At 36.8% G+C, this 18,936-nt stretch overlaps 1 protein-coding gene across 3 annotated transcripts in view; it reads right to left on the reverse strand.

Moving 5' to 3' along the window:
• The window catches only part of LOC112159136 (forkhead box protein J3), an 85,302-nt gene that overhangs the window by 15,218 nt on the left and 51,148 nt on the right, over window positions 1–18,936 (reverse strand). For all 3 annotated transcript variants that reach the window (XM_024293027.2, XM_024293025.2, XM_024293026.2), the window contains exons 6-8: window positions 10,899–11,000; window positions 7,176–7,334; window positions 1,182–1,392 (exon numbers count right to left, since the gene is read on the reverse strand). In XM_024293027.2, coding sequence (XP_024148795.1) covers window positions 1,182–1,392; window positions 7,176–7,334; window positions 10,899–11,000 — 472 coding nt within the window. The remainder of the gene's footprint in view (window positions 1–1,181; window positions 1,393–7,175; window positions 7,335–10,898; window positions 11,001–18,936) is intronic.

Consider the following 18,936-nt stretch of genomic DNA (forward strand, 5'->3'; position numbering starts at 1 on the left):
GAGATAAATGTATGACTTGCTTCAACCTAATTCTACAGCACTAAGGTTTTCATTTTCTGGTTCTGCTAAGTTACTGTGGGGTTTTGGGGCCGGATGTGGCTGTGTTTCTGTTCACCTTTTGTTTTCATCTCTCTCACTTTACAGGTGTGTTCATTTCCTTCTTTCCACCTGTTCCTCCAGCCCTCCTAATGAATACACCTGTGTTTGATTGCATTTCTGTTATAAGCTGCCTGTTTTCCTCCACCCGTTGCCAGATGGTTCTGTGTGTTTTCTCGAGTACTACGAGCCTTCCAGCCTCATTGAGTTACTACTCAGCACAGGAATAAGTTAAGAAAGAAAAATAATTAAACAACAGTTTTTACAGATCATCCTGTCTTTGCGTCTGCATCTGTGTCCTACCTCGGTACCTGACATTTACACACAAAAATGACCTCCTTCAAGCATTTATTGAACAGCTTTCTTGTAATTAATAATCATTTGACATATCCCTATTGTACAATTTCCTTATAACTCAACGAGTCTTTTTAATTGTCTAACTTTTTCCAGCCTGCACCACCCCTGACCACAAACTGAAGGAACGTTGCACGATGAACTGAGGCTCCAGTTGAGTAGCTCAATAGAGCGCATCAATCTCCCCGGCTACAATACCTTCGTGCATGTGTGTGGGGAGAAGCGAATCAGAGGAGGAAGGTGAGAGGAGGGTGAAACAATGGTGGATGATCCAAGAGGGAGAAGGCCTGGTGACCTGAAAGCTTCAGGAAGCAATTAGCGCGATGCTTCACAAACTTTAGCACCAATCTAATTAGCTGCTATCAAAGCAGCAGAAACCTTTGCGCCGCTCTGCTGAAGATGTGTTTGTGAGTTCTTTTCTCCTTCTGTTCAACTTTTCCTCTTAATTGCCTTTACTCATTTGACTGAACGAACCGGAAAATGCAGATATGCGGAACAGCATTGTTTATTAAAACACAACACAGAAGTAGCAATGTATGCTGGAAGTTAATACTGAAAAGACTGCAGAGTTAAAGTCTCTGAATTTGAATGCAAGTCTGAGAGTGTCTGTTAATTATGTGCATGAAGCCTGACTTGAAAGTTTACAATGGTCTTCTCCTAACAAACATGCCATTGAAGGTGTTGGAAAAAGGCTCACAATAAACAGTCTTACTGTGAGAGATGACACCCACCTTGCTGTGAAAAGGACTGCTCAAAGACACACTTGTAAAGGCTGCGGAAAGAAGCGCTGAGGTCCTCGAAGTCGGAGAAGCAGAGCTGCTTGTCCCCCGACACGGGGACAGGTAAACCGTACTGTGGCTGTGGAGGTGGAGGAGGAGGTGGAGGCTGGGTGGGCTGCTGGAGGCTCAGAGACTGGGATGAAGGCTCTGAGTGGCTAGTCACCTTTAAAACACAAACAGAAGAGCAGATCAACTTGGAGAGACATTAAAGAACACAGGAGGAACCTAAGTCATGAAGAAACATTGATGCAAATCTGAATTATATGTAAATAAAGGGAAAAAAAACCATAGAACTGCAACATCTATAATAATGATGACATAAGTTAGATCCGACTTAATCATTTCCATGAAGTTCAGTTGTAATCAAATTGCATTAACAGAACAAAAACAGCAAAGATAAAGTGGATATAGCCTCCTCTAAAAGGTGAACCAACTCAATCTGTCGTTAGTGTTTTATTAAAAGAATTCCCAATCATCTTCAAATTATGATTTTTAGCCAAACTTATAAAAACTCACCTTTTTTAGGACCTATGCTATGTCCGAATTCCCAACCTAATCCCTAACTATAAAAAAAAAAGCTTTATTGTGCAGGACTATCTAGTGCCCTGGATTTTAAAAGCAATTTGGACACCATGGTCTCTACTTTGTATGAAGTCACTGATTATACAAAGTGAAACCTTATCAATGTGAACATTTTACGATGTCGATTTATGACTATGTTTGGATGATGAAAAATGTAGATGGATTATTTAAACATTACACTTAAACACATTTTGTTTGCAAAAATTGTTCAAACGCAATGCATTATAGTCTATATTTGCCAATGTAGAGAGCATCGATACACTGCTTTTTTGCAAAGACTTATGGAAATTTCTAGGGCACTCAATTTTGGAATAATAGATTTTGGGAGAACTATAAAATGGGGAACGTACTATACAGTATACTGAACTATATAGTGAGTAGTGAAGGAATTGGGACATAGATATAGTTTCTGCAGGGAGAAATTTGCCTCTGAGTTGTGGTCGGGGTCATTGGTGCAGAGTTAATCCCTGATGTAAGTAAACCCTTTGAATAAATCCCTAAAAAATATTAATTATCATTTTTTACAAGAAACACAGTATGAGTTATGATACAGTGGGTGATTTGTTACGTTTTTGCTCAAAATAATATCAGTTTAAGATGCAAAAATATTGAAATCAGTGTTTTAAGAAAAAAAGCCCCTTATTTACCCACCATCTCACATTTGATACAAACATTGTTAACCTGGTGTAACGGAATTATAAAAAAATTAATTGACGACTAACTTTACATTCCTTTACTGCAGCAAGTAGTTGATTAAAAAAGGAATAACAATAGATGAGTTAATCGGACCAGAGTATGGAAAATTAGCTATTTTTTTCTGTCAAAAGTGTTTTGAGATTTAATGGAAGCAGCTACAGATGCAACGATACAGTTTGCTCACGGTTTGATGTGTATTGAGTGAGAAAAATAAATTATTTATTTTGCAGAGAGAAATACCATAACAAAAATTCAGATTTTTTCAAGTGCACAGGTCTTGGCACTTGTTGCAGAATCACATTTAAATAGAACTCTTATATACATGTAAATATTACGACTTAAATGAACTACTACATTTTAAGCAGTTCTCTTAAGTTTTGACAGATTAATGTCATACACAATCTAAACTGAACTAATTTAAAATATTTAGAACTGACTTACTCGTCCAAATAAAGAACAGCAACACAAGTAAAGCGCAGTGTTCCTTACGTGTCAGTCCTTTATTGATCTTTATATTTTTTTTGCAAAAAAAAAATATATATATATATATTTGTTGTTTTTAGCATTTAGCTAAACTTTTATTTAACTTTTATTAGGAAGGGCGAGGTAGTTTCTGGCAGGGAGGGGGAGAGTGGATGGGATTTTTTGCAGCAGACACCCTTAAGGAACCTCAGACTGGTACTGAATAAATAAAATGTGTATTGTGAAAAATGTTGTATTGAATTGCTGAACGCGTATTGAAGGGTTCGGTTTTATATTGAATATTGTTGCATCCGCAGAAGCAGCCATTTTGAAATTAAAAGGAAAAGCCCTTCTACTGCCCCTAGTGGAACGACGATGAACTACAGGGCAGAAAAGAGGGAACTAAATTCTATATACAATGGATTTTTATTAATAGTTTATATTATGTTAATGAGATAGGAGTCTCAGAAATGTGTGTATAAATTACAAATGGTTATATAGGGTTAAGTCATGCTGTAATATGTTTGTTTATATAGAAATTTTACATTTTGAACAATTTCTAAAATACTCTGATAGATACATATTGGCATTTTCTACATACTTTAAGATTAGAGTTATTTATTAGTATTGGATTAGTATTAACTGTAACAATAAAAAATATATAAATAAAAAAACAAACATTTCAGTAATTTTAAAATAGCATAATCGCACCTGTAAAAGTTCTAGTCAGTCCCCAATGAGAATAAATCTTTTCGTCACTAATTTATTTCTAATTTAACACAAATCCAAACAGTTGTCTTTCAATTTTTTGTTACTTCATCCCATCTTCCTCCATCACCTTACCCAACAGTCTCACCACCCACCAAGGCAACTCCAGCAATTTGCTGTGATCAGTGCGCCTCAGCCAATGTGAGCCAACTTACTGTGAAGCATCACCCACACATCCACCTTCACCCAGTAATGGCAGCTTCTCAGAAAAAACTCGCTGGATGTCTGAGATCTCTGCCAGAGATGCCACTAGTAATCACCGTCAGTCAGGAGGGTATCACCTGCACCAGGTAATGAGTCAGAACTAACCCTGATCATAGAGGACCGGGCCTGAAACAATGGGAGGGGAGGTGATGCAGGGAGGAGGAAAAACAGAAGATGTCCTCGCTAAATGAGAGGTTAACGAGATGAGATTGCACTGACCTTTTACTAATGCAGGTGGGAGGTGAGTGAGGTAAAATGATTGATGGCATAAAAGTGAGCAGCTGGTTCCAAAGGAGAAGTAATGAAGAGCTGGGATTCTCTGTGCCCTCTTAGTCTAAATGTTTTACAACAGGCTGCCCTTAAAAAATAAGCGTTTGAATTTATTTAAGAAAGCAGACACAAGCTTTGCTAGATATAATTTCACTTTTATCTTATTTAGATGTTGCTCAAGTGGTTTTTAATGAGAAAATCTTCTGCAACACAAAAGAAAAAGGTCTGGAGGAAATAAAAAGAAAAAAAAGGGAGCCAAAATGCTAAGCACGATCTCGCTCCCACAGGTTTCTCCTCTACTAGCATGAATATACATGGGCTAAATTATGAATGGAGGGAGTAGCGTAGACTGCTGACAATGAGAGCACGAAAAGGGCTTCCTATTAGATGCCAAGTCTGAGTTTTGGCCTGATGGAGGCACTACAGGAAAGGTCATAGGAATACATGTTTTTCCGATTTGGATCCAAAATGTAGCTTTATCAGATTCAATACCATCACAAAAGTTTTTCCACAGACAAATTACATGCTTTTTTGTTATTGTTTTTTCAGTTTTTAAAATATTTTGTAAATTACGTAATGATATCTATTTTTTTTCTATTAGTGTTTCTCACATTTGAAGATCTATTAGAGGTGTGGAAGGCACTAAAAACGAGAACGTTCAAGATTTTCCCTGGGCTATGACACAAATTAGAAAATGGAAATGAATGAAGAAAATGAAGGTGTGGGTGATCTGTTTCAGATCACTTCCTCTGCAGACACCTCCATCACTTCAGGACGCTGAACAAAGCGCTTTTATTTTTAAGATTCTGCTACTTTTGCATTCTCGTACTCTGCTTTAACACTTATTGTTTGGCTAAATCACCTCAGAAACTTAGAAAATCCAGCCTTTTGAAATGTAACACTGATTTAAAGCAAATATGAAATTGGTTATTTATTTTTAAAGTCAAGAAATGATTAGACTTAGACATTCCTAATTTGAAATCAAACAAAAATAAGGCCAGAGGTCTTTCAAGTCACAGAACTATTGATAGAGAAGTTTACATTAAAGATAAAGTTTAAAGTCCCACACTGATCTCTTTTTAATCTATCAAAAGGGTTCCCAGTTGTCTTTTAATTATGATTATTTTGCTTTTAGTCAAAAATAAAAAAAAAAGTTTTGCTTTCTAAGACATAGTTCCTGCAGAACAGCAGTAGCTCATTGGAATGCCTCAGTAACCTTTGCTCCCTCACCATCATCCATTTGTTTACACACTCTCCCACTAGCTTACAGCCCCTCACACCCCCAATCTAATTACTCATTTAACAAAAATGGTTTTGAGTCAGATGCTAGCTCACAAGAGGAAAACAAAGACGTTTATGAATTTGTTTGTCTGCAAGTGGATGCATCAGAATGGTGTGAAGCAGGGAGCTACAAGCTTTTTTACATTTACTATGGATTCACAACAATTTGAATAAAAAATGCTTGGAAATTTGTGTGCTCCGTCATGATAAAAATGCTACAAGAACATGTTAAAACACCAAAAACACAATTTTCAATGGGAGTGGATCTTTCTACAACACACATTGACTATGAAGTTGCGCAAATTGGATTTTGAATAATAAACTAGCCTGATTAAAACTCATACATTTTTAAAAAACTAAAATTTTTGGAAAAGATAGTTTTTGTGCTTGGGGGAGGTTGTTTTTGAGGCGTATCAAAATTAACATTTCACAAAACTACAATGGAAACACTTTTTGAATTAAATTACCGATAAATTAAAGTGACCAACAGTGATTGCACTGCTGTACAACAAGAGGTCCCACAGCTCATCAAAAGTTGAACGTGTCATGCAGAATAGTTGGATCCACAGCTCCTCTGCAAAATAACCAACCCAATATCACTTCATCCATAGCCACTCCCACCTAGCTCGCCGCTCTATGGCCTGAATAAGACGCCAACATCTCCCTTGATAGATGATGACGAGCACTAGTGCCGTAGCAGAAATTTGAATGTATCTGCTGTAAATCAAAGTAATGTTCACCATGTTTTAGAATGACTTATCGTGTGAGTTTGTTTGTATCTATTTTCAAATTTTTATTTAATAGAACATGTGTCGTTACAAAATTACACCTTTTTTTTGACAATCCTAAAAATTTCTAAAAGTTTTGTGCTTATGTGTAATGGAAACGTATTTATAGTGGATGTTTGAGCAGAAATGTTTGCCAACAAATACAATTTAGCTCCTAGTTTTAAAGGAGTTAGAAATTGTTCATTTTCTTCTGTTTTAACTTCTATCAATGTTTAGGTTTGGCTATTGTTTATCTGCAGAAGGATGAGAGGTTTTTAACTTGAGAAATTTTCAAATTTCACAGAAAGGATTTGTAAAAATTCAGGTCTTATGATGACAAATCTCCTAGAGGAAAAAAGTCGGAACTTTAATTTTGATATTTTTAGTATTTAAAGACATTAACTAATCATAGTTTAATCTAAAACAAACCATCTTTTGAATCTTTGGATGTCCTCAATATGTTCAGTTTATGCATTTAAGAGTTCAGCAATCACAGCAGTCGAGCAAAGAAAAGTATCTCAGACTAGGAACTCTGGTGTGAACCAAATGGGGTTGAAAGTGGTCTAAAAAAACATTGGTGATTATCAGGCTGCAAATCCCAATAAATAACCTGTTGATTCAGAGTCTATGTCATGAAGTGGTTTCCACCTCCTCAGTTACGAATGCTCCAGCAGACACATCCTGCACCCACTAAGCACCTGATCCAAAATGAGTCATCAGATGATGCTGAATATAAAATACGCAAACAAAAAAAAGAAGGTTTGCAGAACAATCCTGCAGGTGAACAGATGAACAGTGAGTAAAATCTCTGGTCAAGCTGTCTTCGGACAGTCAGAGGCAGCGCCGCGTGTCAGCTGTCCTTCCTGTGCACGCTCCTACAAACAATCATTAAAACCACAACAACATGGGGTCTTACTGGTGGGTAGCTCTGCACGTTGCTGCCGCTGCTGACGGCATTGTTGAGGCTGTTAAGGTTGACTGACGCCAAATTCTGCTCTGAAAGGCTGTTGCTCAGGCTGCCACCCAGACTCCCAGGACTCTCACTGCCTTCCGCCTCTGGGTTGTACAGCGCAACCTGAAGACACACACACAAAAAAAAAATACGCACACAGAAAAGGGCCGTGTTAACACTTCCTTCAACTGCAACAACTGAGGACTTCATCTTCCCTCGTGGCCCAATTTGTAGCCTTGGAATTTCCCTCATACCAATGAAACTAAAATCCGTTGTCCTGTTTAGCATTTAAAAAACTGAGTTTTTTTTGTCAAATATATCAATGAGGAGAAAACCTTGAGTCTAAAAAAAAAAAGTCTTCGGAGCTGTATTATAGTCTTGCTGTGACAGATCACACAGGGCTTAAAATCAGCGCCTCGGGGTAATTTGAATCATGTTCCTTTTGTTTTATTTGATTGTCAGGACTCGTGAGACAGGAGCGCCAGCGTTACCTCAAGGCAACATTTAATTGTAAAGACAAATGTGAAAACATAGCCTTTGGGTAAGACAGCTGTAAAGGCTCTCTAGGGCAGTCCTCCACCCTTTGGAACATCTTGTAGAAAAGGAAAAAAAGGAGGCATTTTTCTAGTAATGACTGCTTTTATGTTTTAGTCAATTTAGTGCAATTTGCATTAAAGGAAACTTGTGAAAGTGTAAAAAAAAAATAAAGGTTTCATCATTTTAGAACAAAAAATATACATAAAATTACCCTACATTAATTAACTAAAACAAAGTTGAGGATTTTAAACAATAAACAAACACAAAAAGCTATTTTGTGACATAATTGTGATCATTGTGAAAATATATTTTTATGCAAACAGAATTACAATGAACAAATGTGTCAGGGAAAGGACTATGACACACTGGTGCGCCTGCAGGACGCCACCTGTCTGGACGTGGGCGACGATCACTGACGTTAGCATCGGCTTCATTAGCATCAAGGTCTTCCTCTCACTGCTCTGAGTCATTGTTTGCAGCCAGGAGACGAGTCATGCCTTTCTCGTTGTGCTTAAAAAATGAGCACCAAGGGAATGGCAACAATAAAAGTCATAAAGTTTTGCTGTTCAGGAAAATGCTTAAAAATTGGTGGATGCTGGTTGAAGCTCAGTGGGTAGAACGACCCCCGATGGTTGGTTGATCAAAGGCTTCAACTCCAAAACTGGACAGTCACTGAGTCTTTGTGCAAAAAATGTAATCCCACATTGCTTTGAAACCATATTAAGAATGTAAAACAGAACACTGCCAAAGTTGTTTGTATTTACTTCTTAAGATGGAAATCAGAGGAAATTTTACTTTAAAGACCCACTCTCATCATTTTTAAGCTATTGCAAAAGCATTCCTGGTTGCCTTTTAATTATGATTTAAATTTTTAGCTAATAATCCATAAAATGATGTTGTTTTCTAGGACATAGTTTCTGCAGAGCTGCAAAAGTTCATTGGAAAATTTGCCGGACTTGTGGCCAGGATCGTTGGCCTGAAGCCTTCTCACACCCTCTACCTAATCATGTTTGGAGCTATCCAGCTTTACAGTTTAGAGCCAGATGCCACGTGGGACAAGAAAAACAAAGACGTACATGGATCCATTTGTCTGCAAGTGGATGCATCAGAACTTGTGGTCCGCCCATGTTCTACGACACCAATACGCTCTATTTTAGACAGCATTACACGCCTGCTCCTGATTCACAACAATTTGATTAGAGAAATACACAGAAATGAATTTCTGAGCCAAATTTTCTTTATACATTTCCTCCATCATGAGAAATGCAACAAGAACATGTTAAAAACATTAAAAACATGATTCTCATCAGAATGGACCTTTAAGTTGTTCGAAGTTTTGTGGGTGTTAAACTTCAGAATGCTCAATAGAATATTTTTAAAAAGTTAAACAAATATATATCAATTAAAAAAATGTTCAGAACATACATTAAAAATATTCTCTTTAAAACTGTCAAAAAATTGAAAATATCTCTTTGGAATATACTTGATAATATTTGATTGATGTCTGCAGAAATTAGAAGTAAATTGGCAGAGGGGAAGTTATGATGTAGATTTTGTTAATATTAAAATCCAAAGTGAAAGGACAGAAAAACTTTTCACTTCACCTTTTTGATCATATACTACATACATATATTACATGTTTTGCATGCAGCTACTGTGGATATGTTTGAGGTGCCTTCATGAAATGAATGACAGTAAAAAAATCAGAAGAAAAAAAAACAAAGATATGTGGAATGTGTATCTACTAACTGCCATGTAACTTAGTGCATTTACAACTTTATAAAAATATGACTATATTTCTGCTGCCCATTATCTCATTGGATTGGCGTAATTGAAGTCCTTTAGTGACATTAGTTTTGTTTAAACAAACAAATATGTAGTTAAAAGATAATAAAAAATGAGGATTTTAGTATTACTTAAGTTTTAATCAATAATTAAAACATTATTGACATGATACATTTGTAATAACAAGAAATTCAAGTATTCTTAGTCATAAATGAACCTTGAATTTGCAAACCATCAAAAGGTGACAGTCTTTTCAAATAAAACGAACGTCCTATTTTTACAGCCTGACTCACACAGCTGTACCCCCTTTTTCTGTTCTATTGTTCTAAAAGAAAAACGCATGGCTGCAGTCAGAATTTATAAACAACCGGTCTGATGAGAAACTAATGAGCAAGTCTTTTTGTCCATTTTAAAGTGCAACTGCTGCAATAAATAAGCTGCTTGATAATAAGAAATAAAAATAAAAAGAACAAATGTGTTTAAATCTTTCTAACACTATAGTTGATGAATTTCAAGATGCCCACGAAATATGTTTTTTGCTACGAAGGACAGTAGAATTGTTTTTTTTTTTACTTAAGAACATTTATCTCTGGCAGCAGTGGATGCAGTTTATTTTTTCCATTAAGAACTACAACTAAAAATATTAGCATTTTCTGTACACTTAGGAAACAATTAAAAACAACAGAATTAACATTAATGTGGAGTGAGGTAACTTTTAAGCAACGTGGTTTCAATGCAGCAGTGTTTCACTTAAAATTGTCAAATGGGGGACGCAGGTAGAGCAACAAGAACTGCTTGATAACATATTTTGTATTTTAAATCAACAGAATGGAACTTTTATTCTCCCCCAACAAGAACATTAATTAGCAAGGCAGAAATTATTGTCATACAGATGATTTACACTAAGGTAGTTTTCTATTGACCTCTCTTAACATGTTCTTGTGTCATTTTTCTGATTATATATATATATATATATATATATAATCTTAAGTATTTAATAGCATTTCTGTGAATTTCTTTAATTAAATTGTTGTGAATTGGGAGCAGATGAAAAAATGTGGTTTGAAAAAGTTTATTTGTGATGTAGAAAATACGCTATAACTATCCTACAAACATCATAATCACAAATAAAAGACCATTGAGGATATTTTTTAAATATCTCAAAAGATAGCTGAAGAGGGACTTTAAAAGTGATTAACAGATCTTTATAGTGAAAGATGAATATTGCACATAATAAAGCAAGGTCACCTCTTGCATTTTGATGTACATTTCTGGTTCAGTAAGTGTGCTGCATCTGAATGGTTGCTCTAGTACTCCTTTTGCACCAACAAAACTTCTCCAACTGCCACAGTTAAACCGCTTCACCTTGTTAGTTGCAGCGTTGATAGCCATAGTTGGGGACGCCCCTCCAGACATGATGCAGTCCATTCTCAGAGACTCTGACTCCAGACTATAAGGGGCTGAGGCCTGCAAATGAAGCAGAAAAAAAACAGAGGAAAAGTTTTTTCAAATTTGATTGAGCTATAGTTGCAGTTTGTATGAGCCTTGTACTTGAACCGCTAAACTTAATGCATTGATCACAGCGTGTCTGACATCAGGCAGCAACGCGCCAACCTTCAGGTGCACACTGGATGTTACTTAAAATTATCTATTGAATTCCAGATGAAAAGAGTGAACAAATTCTAGCTTGTGGCTATGTGTCACGGTGATGTGCAACTTGAAAGCTTGCACATACTCTGTTTTATATGCGTGCTCTTAATGCTAGCTACTCTGCAATTACAATTCTGCTATTTGTCAAATCCTGACAAAGCTGTTGCAGTAGTGAAGTTGTGTGATGCAGCCTATCTGACTTTTATCTCACCAAATTTAATTACTGATTTCAATATATTTTTTTCTCCATCCTTTACTTTCTTAAACAAAAATGAGAAATGACAGAATATATTTAACAAAATGTCTTTTGTTGTAGAACCTCCTTTGGGAGCTGACAAATTCATACAGGCATCCGGAAACTGGAGATATTCAATTATTCTAATTTGTTGAAAACAAAGTCAAATATTTAATCGATTGTTGTATTAAAGAATGTGACAAATGCAGGGAATGCACCTCCTTTCTCATTTTCTTCTCTTCTAATTTTAGCGTGTACATCTTCATCCTCACTCCTGCATTCTTCCTCTTGAACAATCTTCCCTACATTCTTCTTTTTTCTAAACTTTTACTGATAAAAATTAATCTATTTGCTGCATGTTTCACTCCTACCATTGTATTTTTGTTTTACCTTGAGCTATAAATCACAATTGTGTTCAGAAACTGTAGGAATCATTTATTTATTTATTTTTGTTCCATTGCAAACTAAGCAACAAACAAACCAGCCTCCAACTTGCATAGAAATATGTCTACTTGACTGTGAAGGAATTTAGCGTTCCCGAAGAACAGATCAAAAGTACCGTATACGACGCGCATGCACGATATGTTCATTTAGGGAAGCGATAGAATTAGCGAATAACGTTAGAGGAAAGAGGGACATAAATCCCATTTCGTAGTGATGATAAGACACTAAACTAGAGAACACAGAGACAATAAAATGATAAACTGCAGTCTGGTTCACAGTTTTAGTGGCTTCAGCCTGAAGCTGCTCTATGAGAGTTAAAGCAGCAAATACTGAAAACACAGAGTTCCTCTGGCAGATCTTATACCCGCACGCAGTACCGGACCGTACCAGCTTTCTTTTGGCCCTGGTAACAACTAGCGTCTCACCTTCTACTTTAGCTGTGTTGTAAAGACCCCCCTCCCCCCCTTTCTTCTTCTTCTATGCATCAACAAGAAGAACAACCGTTTTAACCAGCGGCTGGCGTCAAGCATGTTGATGAACGCGCTTTACTTACACAATTGTGGTTAAAAAAATAATAATAATTTGAGGCCAGAAAAGTTATACATTTAAAGTTTTAAGCTGTATCGTTTTTGAGAGCAATATATCCAACTTTAAGACTTATTTAATGTTTTTTAAGGCATTATTTCCAAATTTTCAAATTCAAGGCTTTAGAGACCCCGGGAAAAATCCAGTTTAAATCTACAGATGTCTCCCCATCGCTTGGTGGTAGTTATATTTATGGCCATAGCACTAACAAAGTGTCTGTGTTTTTGGTGTTGAAACAAATTCCCTGTACTCTCACTTTTGGTTGAAAAACCTGTAAAAAAAGACTTTGCAGTTTAAGTCACAAAACCAATCCAGTTCCAGAGAACTGAAGAAACTGTTTCTGTTTTGGAATCAAGCTCCTCTTAGCTAGTTGACCTTATAATGTCTGTGCATTGTGGGAGACTGGTGTGCAGACCTCAGTACAAAGCTGCCAAAAAAAATCCAGATTTTCCCAAAAATAAATCTTAAAATGAAATTTTAAATTTGTTGATAAAAATCGATTTATTGTCCAGCTCTATGCATAAAATACTTATCTGTACAAATACAGAATTAAAAATATTAAAATTTAATGGCAGAATGGCAAAAAAATAGGAGCCATTTTCAGATCCTCCTTTAGTCTCAAAACAGCCCAAAGAATGCCAGGTAGGTGTTTTTATCTTTTTTTCTAATTATATTTTCAGATATATATAATGTTTATTTATTTCTCTTTTTATTTTAGGCTGACAGTTGTGGGCCCTGTCCTCCAGGTCCCAGCACACCACTGAATATAAAATGAAGAACTAATTAGAAATCTTGTGCAGCTGTGTTAATTAGTTTCTCCTTTATGTTATACACAATTTCTCTTGAGATCACAAAGGATATCAGGGGATATGTAATGCACGAGCGCAGCATTTTCCCACCACAATAACAAAACCTAAATGCATCCCAGGGAACGTATAGTTATCATGCTAATGTTTATTGGATGTTCTCCCAAATCTTGACTGCCAGTGACCTGAAACTCTCACAAAGACACAGTGGGTATAAGCGTGTTAAGTCTTACAGAGAAATAAAACGAGGTTAAAGGTTTGCTCTTTTTTTCATTACCTCACTCACAAGTTGATCTAAATGTGTTCATTTGTCACCTAAATATTTAAATGTGTGTATTTTGAGTTCAAATGTGTCAAGTATGTGTCTGAACTGAAACCTCACATAAAAGCAGAGTAATTTGGATCTATGTGTCCCGTTGTCTTTAAATTATTGACAGCCCACTGGAATGGAGCAGAAAATTAATGCCAATGAACACAAATTCTACATATTTATTGTGATTAAACCATTTCCCAATAAACAAAAGAATGGTAATGGCAAGGTTACACTGTGGTTTAGAGGTTAGGATCACAAGAAAAGGCTTTGAATCCCAGCTGTGTGGAGTTTGCATGTTCTCCTTGTGGATGCATGGGTTTTCTCCAGGCACTCCAGTTTCCTCCCACCATCCAAAACACATTTAATAGGTTAATTAAGGACTCTAAAATTGTCCCATAGTGTGAACGTGAGTGTGTGGTTGATGATCTCTGGGTCGCCCTGCGATGGATGGTTTGGCTAACTGTCCAGGCCTTCATCTAGCCTTCACCTTTCAGTAGCTGGTAGGGTTCAGCAACCCCCATGTAGGAGCCAAAACTATCGTTGGAGATATTGACTGTTTACACTGTGGTGGTGGGCGTGTCACCTGGTAGCCACGGGGCAGGAACGCCACTTGGAGCAGGTGAGATGGGGTTAAACATTTTTATTGACCGCTAACACTAAAACGCTAATACTAACGTGGACGTCATTATATTGTTAATGCAAAGATTGTTGATGCGTTATTGTTTTGACGTTAATTGCAGATACACATATGTTGCTTTTCGTTGTTGCATAGAAGTTTGACATTGCGTAACAACTCCATTCATTGCTGTCATATCGCAGCCATCACAAATGCAAAATTAACCATAAAGAAATAATACGTTCAATGAATAACTTTCAAACTTAAAGTAAGTTGTGTGCGTCATCAATAGCCAAAAACCCTGTTTGCTCACAGCGGAACATGTTTGTAATTTAAGATCCAGAAAAGTAGCCGCTACACCCTTTGACACCAAATTGAAATAAAGCAAGATCAAAAAATGGATTGAAAGTAGTGGTAAATGCAGGACGATTAGGATGCAAATTTTTACAAATTATTTAAACTGGGCATGTCCAAAGTCCTGAACATGGGCCAAATGCAGCATGTATTCAAATTGCAATCAGCACTTTCTAAGAACTACATTTTGTTGGTTGCAATTGACTAAATTATGTTTTAAACCATTGTAAACCTGTGGCAACAACCTGTGGCTACTTGACCTTCAGAGACATAAGGGCCAAATGAGAGCAGAAATATTTGTTTCTGTGATCAAAACCACTTTTGAATAATATAACCGTGTTATTTTCTTGTTAACAGGATTTATATTTAGAAGTTTAGAATGAGCTTTCAATATTAAATAATATGTAACATTTCATATAAACGCAGATTTAATCTTCACCAAAGTTTTATTCAGTTATTTTCTTTACAGACAGACTTTTTCTTTATTATAATTCTGATCTTCAAATAAAAAAATAACTAATTTTGGTAAAAATGTTTACTAAAGGGCCTATATCCTGCTATTCTAAGCCTTTCAGAGTAAACGATGTCCATATAAATGATAATATATTACCTTTGGCACACTAAAGACGACATTTATGAAATATGGATGATTTTCATGAGCACCCAGAAGTGAGACGCCTCGACCATTTCATGACATCAGCCTAGAGTTGGCCTTGGAAGAAAGCCATTGTTGTCTCTGCAGATTAGGTGCAGGTGCAGCTCAGAGGAGAAAGTGGTGGTAGGGTGTAGCGTAAACCCTTCCTGGAAAGTCGTTTTTTGGTAGATTGGGAGGAGCTGATGCTCAGAGAGCAGGAATGAAGAGAAATGCACAGAAATGCGCAAATGGAGTAAAATATCGCATTGGGAGTGTTTTGGGGTTTTTTTTGTGAGGAATTAATATTATAAACCCTAAAAAGCTCAAAAAAGCTGATTTTGCATGGTATGGGTCCTTTAAATAGTTCATTTGTATGTAATGTTATTATATTGGTTCAAAAAATGCATTTTCACCTCATCAATTCAAGCCCTCTTTGCAAAAAGTTTAGACACCAGTGATTTAAACAAAGCACTAGTTCACAACCAAGGTTATGTCAAGGCATTACACAAGAGGCAAAAAAAAGAAAAAAAACACCCATCAAATTGAGCTTTATTAATAATGATTGTTTTCATTAAATTCATTCCAGATCTCTGTAATCCAATTTAGTCCAGATGATCCTGAAGAGGCCAGACCATATTAGTGGTTCACCAATAGACCAACAGAGGACACTGAAGGGTGTTTGGTGTAATCCTTTGAGTAAATGTTAATGTGTTGTGCTGCTTGCTACAAACCCATGCAGGATTTGACAGGTATGTAGGCCAGGTAGGCCAAATGCATGTTTTGATGCGCAGATTAATTAAAAACATGTCAATACTGCAACAACATTATTTGGCAAATTCATTGATCATCACTCCCCACTTCATAAGCCCCCAGTGGTGACTGAAAACATTAGATTTCTAAAACAATTTAAAAAGATTTTTCTCTCCGTGGCAGCTAACACCACCCCACACACCCACCCCTTCTGAAAGAATGAGCCTGGAAGGGCTAAAGCTGCGTTCACACCAAACAGGATTCATGTATCAAATTTAGCCGTCTCTCTTCTTCGCTGCACGGCGCATTAGCTGCTCGCCGCCTGTCCAGAAATGTGTTCCTATGCTTAACGCTTCAGACACATGTGGGAGGAGCTACAACCAGAGGTTTTCGCCCTGATCGCTACGTGGAGCAGTGTCTGTTTATCTCATTTACAATGCATGGATGACACTGATGCTGCTGACAGATTAGGTTTGTTTATTTTGAAGAGCTCTACAAAAACATCAGTAATCAAGTTTCAATGTTTGGGTTCAGTTCATTCAGATTGACCCAGTACTGTGTGCTGTGAGAGTTGTGTATAAATGACGTGTTTTTTTCCATCTCTCTCTGACCGAACTTTAAGGCTTTGTGTCCCACATTAACCCAAGATTTTCCCTATAAGTGTGATGTTTTCCAATAGATGGCGCAGTATAAATTCATTGAGTTATTCTGCATTTCTGTGGTGTTGGAAGAATTGTCTTTTTTTATGTTTATGTGAGTTTTTTGAGCCGGACATTTCTTTTTCTCATTATTCCAGCACCATATTAACACAGCATTTCTCTAAGTTTACGATTTTCTCTGAAGAATATCAAACCATTGTTGTAATTGACAGTAAAATGAAAACTGAAGTCACAGTTTTGAAATAAAACTGTTCTATATTAGTTTTAATCAGAATGAAGACATGTTCTCATCCAGATTTGATGTTATTTCTTTCTCTTATGAGATGGATTACCAAAGCACCCCACGCATCTAGTCCTGGTATGGCTCTTCTGTCATATTTCAGAGCCCTTTGTGGCCTATAAATCAAAAAGTTTGCCCACCTCTGGTCTAGGGTGTACCTGCCTTCGCCCAACAGTAGCCGGGACAGGCTCTGGAGCCACAATGGGTTGATCAATCCACCATACTGGAAATCTATATTACCTGCTGTCAATGAAAACATCACATGCCCTGATTGGTTGACATGCCGTGGCCACCTCGCCAAAGTTCAAATATTTGAACTCTGGCTGCGTCGCCTAAATCGTGTCATTTAAATTGCACTGCTGCCAGACCGCCTCGCCCATCGATTAAATTGCACCACAGGACCTCCAATCACATGTTGTACCATTGACTTAACATTGAAACTGGCCACCCCTGATGCACAAATCGTGTTTGGTGTGAACACAGCTTTATAGGAGGTTTCTGCTCCTGTACACCCAAACAAGTCTGCTCAGGTGGTTTGGTTTGTCAGGAATACTTTTGGACCCGGTCCTGATGAGGTGGTTTAGACATTTGCAACCATGACAGGACTCAAAGACAGAACCTCCCTCAAGACACACAATCTGATTTAGGTTGTCCTCAGACTATGAATCGGAGAATAGAATTTATCAATAAATGTGTTATTTGTCTAGAAATCTAAATGTTATTGATCAGAAATAAAGTAGTGTCACTCAAAGTAAACTACACATTTTTGAGACAAAACATTTTTTTCTCTATCCTCAAAAATGTTCGGTGACAAAGGTAAGTATCAGTTTATTCAGCTGTGGTGGGCTGCCATCTGTTACAAAACTTAAGCTGCTGGTCCTGATAAGACTGCAGCTCTGAGAACAAATTTAGGACTGGAATGCATCCCTGCAGGACTGAGGAATCACCAGACACCGAGACAGCAAAGATCACCGTTTTCTCACAGCTCTCAACTTAGAAAGGGCTGACTCAGATTCAGTTGACCTGCTTTTCTATCATTGCTAAATAATTAAGTAAAAATGAACTATTGTGTACTACAGTATTTTTCTAATTGATATGTAAAATTAATTGAATTAATAAATCCCTGAGAAAGTCATTAAATAATAAAAAAGAAATAATAAGTAAAATAGAAGCCTGGTGGCATTAGAACAAGATATATAAGGTAAAAAATAATGCATTTGATTGGTAGTGAGTTGAAGATTTTCAACAATAAAAAATATCTGTGCTGCTATTTTATATGCTTTTTAAATTTACAAATATTAACAGAAATATGTAGGAAAAAGACATGAATGACAAAAGAAAATTCTTTGTGCTACAATTGAATTATTCCTCAGAGAAGCACCTAAACTCCCAGCATGCCCTGAGCTTGAAACTCTATAAACTGGTTGCTGTGTGCTTCGTGTAAACTGCTGGAGTCTCACACAGTCTGGAAAGCAGACCCATCACTTGATAAGATGAATCAAGTCATCTTCATGCATTATTCACACATGTACAATTTATTCAGCAGCATGTTCATCAGAGCAAACGCAGGGTTAACTCTGAGTGAGGATATGAGAAATTACTCAAAGATCGATGAGAAACTGCCTTAAAAATGAATTTTGGAGATATTTTTACCCCCTTTTCTGACTGCTTTCGGGGTTTAAGAGAGGAACCTGAAAGTGCTTACAGTAAGAGGATTGGTAGGTAACAATGCAACCCTTAAATTATGATAAACTCCTAGTGAAACGGGTTGCAAGTTCTCTGGTGGAGGCATCAACAACGATGACAACAAGGACATGAGAAGAGGAGGAAAATGTGGAAGAAATGGGCAGAATGGTTTTATTATTGAGTGGTGACAAAACAGAAAACTCTACATCAGAAGAAAAGCAGCAATTATTCTGGGAGCACCAGGAACTAAGGTACCTATCTACAAATGAATACAACGCATCTGACATTTAATCTCGCTGCAAACTTAAAATTGCTGGCTGTGAAACCTAAATCCAACAACAACAATATGAAAATGCCGATACATTTTTAGTGCACAGCAAAAGCAACACCA

The sequence above is a fragment of the Oryzias melastigma genome, linkage group LG7, assembly GCF_002922805.2.
Source record: "Oryzias melastigma strain HK-1 linkage group LG7, ASM292280v2, whole genome shotgun sequence".
NCBI classification, from domain to species: Eukaryota; Metazoa; Chordata; class Actinopteri; order Beloniformes; family Adrianichthyidae; genus Oryzias; species Oryzias melastigma.